Source organism: Fulmarus glacialis, unplaced genomic scaffold (assembly GCF_000690835.1).
Source record: "Fulmarus glacialis isolate BGI_N327 unplaced genomic scaffold, ASM69083v1 scaffold14698, whole genome shotgun sequence".
NCBI lineage: Eukaryota > Metazoa > Chordata > Aves > Procellariiformes > Procellariidae > Fulmarus > Fulmarus glacialis.
Window position 1 is genome coordinate 7,347 of NW_009229026.1, and position 6,510 is coordinate 13,856.

At 42.2% G+C, this 6,510-nt stretch overlaps 1 protein-coding gene across 1 annotated transcript in view; it reads left to right on the forward strand.

Annotated features, from left to right (window-relative positions):
- The first annotated feature begins 4,390 nt into the window (after positions 1 to 4,390).
- Positions 4,391 to 6,510, forward strand: part of KPNA6 (karyopherin alpha 6 (importin alpha 7)) — a 9,998-nt gene continuing 7,878 nt past the window's right edge. Inside the window, exons 1-4 of the mRNA XM_009583704.1 lie at positions 4,391 to 4,519; positions 5,302 to 5,397; positions 5,692 to 5,791; positions 6,091 to 6,185. Coding sequence (XP_009581999.1) covers positions 4,391 to 4,519; positions 5,302 to 5,397; positions 5,692 to 5,791; positions 6,091 to 6,185 — 420 coding nt within the window. The remainder of the gene's footprint in view (positions 4,520 to 5,301; positions 5,398 to 5,691; positions 5,792 to 6,090; positions 6,186 to 6,510) is intronic.

Consider the following 6,510-nt stretch of genomic DNA (forward strand, 5'->3'; position numbering starts at 1 on the left):
AATTCTGTCCTAATTCTTGTTGTTTTCCTTTCTTTTCTAACAACATATTCATGCTGTGCTTATACTCTAGCAGAACAGGGCAAGCTCTGGCCCTTGTCTAACAGTACTGCTCCCACACAAACATGCTTCTGCACCTGGGCAGGCAGGGTTGAGCTGAGCTTGTTGCCTGAGCAGCTCTGGGGGTGAAAATACAGTTTTATGCTTGTTGTGAGGGGAGGATGCTGGGATTGTGGTGTCTGCCATACTCTCCAAATGCCTGCATATCCCTCTTGCTTTGCCATGTACTGAGATATTTGGAAGACATGCAGTAAAAGCCTGTCCTCTTTCTTCAGCAAGTTGTTAGATGGGCTCACAGCACTGTGCCCCAGGCACCTTGGGTGCCTGCAGCCTTTCCCCACCACATGAATGGGTACCTGTACCTGTTGTGCCAGGAGGACGGTCAGGGGGGTGGCTTCTGGGGAGAGATAAGTGGTGAGCAGGCTGCAGGCACTGCCAGAACAGTTTATCTGGTGTGCAGTCTGTTTGGTGTGGTCTCAGGGAAAAAGAGGTACCCGGAGCAGCTACAGGCTGCACAAATTGCTCCGGGTGAGCTGCTGTGGTATAGAAGGAAAAAGCCTTATTGCCCAGCTTCCTTGGAGTGCAGCAGGTAAGCTTGGAGCCCTGGAATTCTGGCTGGAACAGCAGCAGAACAGTTTTGTAATTCTAGGGTGTGAGCTGATACTATCTTCATTTAAGGCAGGGCTTAGCTGGTTCTTGCAGAAGAAAAACCTTTCCGAGGAGAGGTGCAGTGCAAGGTGCTGTCCTAGTAGGACAGCATTTTGTAGAGGTTAAGGTGGCTGCCTAAATGCAGTAGCTAAAACTTTAGAGCAGTTAAAGAAGCTTGCTTTCCATTGCCACTTTACAGTCGAGAGCTTTTCTGTAAAAGCGAAACTTCTCAGAGCAGCAATGTCAAGATGCAAAGTGAGAATCTGTGCCTTGAGTATCTAATATGCATCACCTATGAGCAGATGACTGCTTTCCCTAATCTGATAGTCCAGGTTACTCCAACAGTCTGATTTAGTGGGATTGTTTTGTGGGTAGATAGAATTTGAGTTAATAGTTAACGACGAAGCCTGACTTGCAGATACACTGGATGAGCTAGATGTTTTGTACTGAAACACTACAAGTAAAGAATTTGTACGTGCCTGGCATCCTGCTGTCTGTTTTGTTTCATGCGTTTGGGCTTGCTGCAGTCTGTGGTGCCTACAGCATCTGCTGAGCTCTCCATGAAGTCATAATCTTGCATTTGTGACATTCATCCATTGCCATGGAAATGGGGTGTAATGTAGCATTCTAATGTCATTAAAGTATTGACACAGATGATGGACTGGAAAAAATCAATGGAAATCATCTGAAGAGATAAACGTGTGTGAGAGAAAATAGAAAATCAAGTGCCAGAGAGACGGCTGCACAGTGGTGTGCTGTTACACAGACAATGTGAAAAATCACTCTTCAGGGGCTAGTTGTATCTTTGGGGTTTCTTTGCAGTATAACGGTGTTCTTGATGCTTTGGAAATAAAAGCCTTAAACTACAAGGTCCTGGGTGTGCTGAGTGTGCTCTGAGACCTTGCAGCATGGCCGAGAGTCTCTGGCTGTTTTCCGGACACCCGGAGCAGGGTCCAGGGTGTGCCCAGCTGAGTGGGATTGTGCAAGTTTGGAGGCAGCTGAACTGTCATGTGTCACTTGGCTATTTATATGACTAACTGGCTGGTAATCCTGTGTATAGTGTTAAGTCATTTAATCACTTTTTCTTCTTCCTTTTCCTAAACACTGCCTTTTAATTGGAGACTTAGCTTTCCAAGGGGAGGTAACAAATTTGTCTTTGTTAAGGATTCTGTTGTAATCTTCAGAATTAAGCTAGCAACTCTTACTCTTTTGTGTGGCTGTATCGGCCATTAGCGTTGGGGTAGTAATATGAATACACTGACAAAACAGTGGTAGTTAAATACATTTCCTGAATTAAAATCTATATGTAGATGACACACCTTGCCACTGTAAGATCAGATATAGACTCCTAAAGCCTGCAGATTTTTTTTAAGTCTTCTATCTTCTGATTTAGCTGCTTTTCAGTTAAAAATAATAAATTCTTCCTTCCAATTTTGGCATACAGTGCTGCTGGGAAGATGGACAAGTGGGAGCAGTTGCATAGTTCCTGTGATCTTCAATCTCTGCTTTTCTTTGCCATGTAAATGTGTGTGTGTTGGGTTTTTTTGGTTGTTTTGTTTTGGTTTTTTTAGAATGAGGAAAGTGCTGTCAAATACCTTTAGAAACAGGTCAGCTATTCCTCTGAACCTCTGACTTGTGAGAAATGAACTCAGGAAAAAATTAGTTTAATACAAGCTTCACAGTGAGGCTGTCAGCAAGGTATAGTCCAGCTGCCACGTTTAGTGTTTTAAGTAGGTTTCTTGCCTTGGTTTTATTGAGGACAGACCTTATAAAACGGGATACTTAGGAAAGGGACTAAAGGTAAACTTCTGTAAGGCTCAAGATCTTGCAAGACCTACTGTAATTTGATTGCTTCAATCCTACAGTCAGTTTTGAGGCTGTATGCCTTTTCCTTAGTGGCGCTCAGCGTGACGTAGTCTTTTCCTTATAACATCTTGCCACTTACTGTGCCCTAAGCAAGTTACTGAAAAAGGCTTTCTAACCTGGCACTAGAATGCTACTTTTACTGATGATGAGTTGTGGTTGGTGGCTTCTTTTTAGCTTCGGAGGTGCCAATAGAGTTGCAACCCATCATGCTGCACCTCTTCAAGCCTGGTGTTTCTGGGTGCAGCTGTCGGTTGCTGAGCTTCAAAACAAGCTTCCACAACTGTGGACAGCGTGGGGTCAGGGCTGTTTGCCAGGGACGTGCATCTGTATTACAGTGTAAATGACCAGAGGAACTTGGGGTTTGGTGGTTTTTTCTTTATCTATTGCTTTTCAGAAGAATGTCCTCTTGGTGTTTTGGCTAGGGAAGAGAATGCCCTCTTAGAAAGATGCTGTGAAATGGAGTCTGACTTTTTCACAATGCTTGGTGTCTTTTTAGCTATTTTCTGGAAATCATAGAACTGAAAGTATTTTGTTTCCTCTCCTGTTACAATATGAATTCTTCTAGTTGTTTCTTCTTTCTATAGCAATGAAATGTTGGATATTTGTACATTGTATATGTTTTTTCTTGGTTTGGCTGTGGGCTTTCCTAGTAGGAGGGCAGTAGGGTCTGAAACTTCTCCAGCTGATCTTGGAAGGGCTCCAGAAAGGCTGGAGACAGTTGATAAGTCGGACTGAAACTTTCTGTAAGCAACGTGGCTGAGGAGTGCTTAAAGCTTGAAAGAGGAGGGGTAAGGAGATAGTGCTGCAAACTTTCACAGGACACTTCTTCCACCTGCTCTTAGCAGTTGGAAGAAAACAAAGATACTGGTGTCCAGCAGACTTCTGGAGAAGAGTAAGTTGGTCTCAGGGTTAATTGGTGTTCTGATGTTGTGTATTATGATTGCTTCCTTCCTGTCCTGAGAAAGGCACAGATGTTAAGCAAATAATCTGTATCATAAATGGGAGAAAGGGAGAGTTTGGAAAAATGCAAAAAGGAGTTGACATGGTCAAAGCAGTGGATTGCAGCTGGGGAATTGATAACCTTCTGTACTCAGGTTACTGCTTGGCCCTGGTTGCCTTTAACTGTGCCAAATAGTGGAGTGTCACTTCCCTGACTAGGAGGCAAATACACAAGTAATCAAGTTTGAAGTACTGCATTAGTCAGATATGAAGCAGCAAAATAATTAGGTCAGGTACTGAACACTTGCAGTAACCTGGCGGGACAAACATGGCCTATACGTTATGTACAGCTCTGCTTTTTGCAAGGTTTTTTATTATTATAAAATCAAGGCCTCAGTTTGCTGTGGGGTCTGTTGGATTTTTGCCATGCATACAGAGTGAACCTCCCGATCTGGGGGGAAAAAATTGTCAAGGTGTGATTTATGCCATGATGATACAAGAGAAATGATTTCTGCTGAAAACCAAAGTAGAATTTAGTTATGCACTCCCGAGGACAGTGAAGCTGTTTGAGTAGAAGCCTTTCATATGGGTAATGTGCTCAATATTGTGAAGGTTTCTTTCAGAGCAGTAAATCTACTCTTATGCTTCCTAGAAACTTTGTAATGCTCTTGCCATGACAACATATCACATGAACTAAGGTTAGAATCGCGTCCTAACTTGGAGCTTCTACTTTAGTGTTTGAGACCAGCTCTTGCATATAAGTCTGTTTAATCTGGCTATTCCATGTGCACGGACTTCCCTGTCAGAAAGGACATGTGGGTAAAGGAGCAGAGAGTGACAAGAAATCTGAGGCAGATATTTTTTTCTCTTCACAGAAACCATGGCGAGTCCTGCGAAGGATAACTATCGAATGAAGAGTTACAAGAACAAAGCCCTAAATCCCGAGGAAATGCGTCGGAGAAGAGAAGAGGAAGGAATTCAACTGCGCAAACAGAAACGAGAGCAACAGGTAACTGTCATCTTGACTAGCTTGTGTACAGCCTTAACACAACCAGGATTGTGCTGCTGCCAAACTGGAATCTTCAAGGATCTGTGCATTAAGGTTCGTTGGCAGTCCTCTTATTTTTTCTGTTCTAACTGAGATCTTGCTTTTCTCTTTTTCTTTGTACCTAATACAGAGTGTAGCTCACATCAAGAGCTCTCTCAGCACTTTGTCCTTGGGGTACTAGAGGTTTTTGTTCACAGATCCTTGTTTTTAAGGTCTATTTTTGGTGGTTTTTTAAATTTTTTTTTTATTAATTAGTGAATGGGGTTGTTTCCTCAAAGAAGCAGGAAGAGCAAGTGAAAGTATGGGCTGTGTGTATTTCTTAACTCTGAGCTGTTTTGTTTTTTTTTTTTTTTTTTTGGCTTGGAGGTCTATGAAAGTAAGAGGTGATTCCCCGGTGATGTATGCGACTCAGACTAAATGTTTGCTTATTAGTGCGTCATCTACAAGCTGCCTTCTCCCCAGTTTTCCTAACTTGTTAGGTCAAATTCTGCACTTGCCTGTACCAGTGTCTCAGTGACTTGGGCATTTGCATATCTGAGGGCAAGACTTAGCATGTTTTATTATTGGGGTTTGTATGCCAAACTAGTCTTCAGAGTGCAGAGCTGTTATTAATGACTACTTTTCTATTCAGGTTGCGTTTAGTCTAGCTGATGGTATCTTGTTTGAGGAACAAGAATGTCTAGTTATGAAGATTGTTCATCATTGCTTTCTAATAATGACTCCTGTGTTTTGTTCCCTGCCAGCTCTTTAAAAGAAGAAATGTGGAGTTGATCAATGAAGATGCCTCCATGTTTGATAGTCTCCTTGTGGATTCCTATGTTAGTTCCACAACGTGTGGGGTAAGGTGCCTTTCCTTGTTGCAATCGTGCCTTCAGATCGATTTAATGCTATGGACTGCATAGAACTGACAAACCTCAATGGTTTTGTTTTCTCACTTTTGAGAATGTTGCAAATGTTACTACAGCAAACTGGAAAAGTCTGCCAGGAGGTAAATAGTGTGCTGTAAGCTCAAATTGTGTATCTTTGGATGACTAGCTAAGCACAAAGTCACGGTAGGCTGTCATGACTGTGATGCCTTAAATAATCTTAGTGTGAAATGGCACCGTTGTTCGGTCTCTTTTGCATCTTTTCAGGAGGGAGTGATCACAAGAGAGATGGTAGAGATGCTTTTCTCAGATGACCCTGACCTACAGCTAGCAACCACTCAGAAATTCAGGAAGTTACTCTCCAAAGGTAAAAATAACTCATCCCTGCCATAGGATCTGACATAGCCTTTCTCTTGCAAGCATGTGTATTGCTATACAGAAGGTTAGCAGCTTTGAGCTGGGGGAAAGTAAGTTACAATCTAGAAACTTGCTAATCTAGTATATTGCTAATGATTGACAGTTGTATGAATTGTACAGAAAGTTATTCTGGAGAGTTGTCCTGCCAAGTTTGTATAGCTTGAGATCATTCAATTCAGTAATAGTTCATGCTTGTTATTCCTCTGCATTAGACCTACATACTGTTTTGACACTGCCTTGCTATTTCAGAACCAAATCCTCCAATAGATGAAGTGATAAACACTCAGGGAGTGGTGGACAGATTTGTTGAATTCCTGAAAAGAAGTGAAAATTGCACACTACAGGTAAAGGAGATTGTGTTATGAATTCTTGATGGCATGTAGCTGTTTAACCTTCACAGTTTAGGAACTTGAACCCACCCCACTTCTCCATCAGGGAGAAGTGATGTCTTGAACCCAAAAGATGCAGGTTATATGACGTATAGGAGAAGAAAAAGGTAGCCTGTAATGCTTAGGCAAAAAAAGGAAATTATAAATTGCTCTAAATTAAACTCTTGGAAGAATGCTGGCAAAAGTAACATAGTTCAGCTGCAGCAGAAGAGAATTTGGCCTTCCTGTGTCTGATATTTCTGCTGGGAGCTAGTGGAGCCATGGAATAAATGTGTAGGGA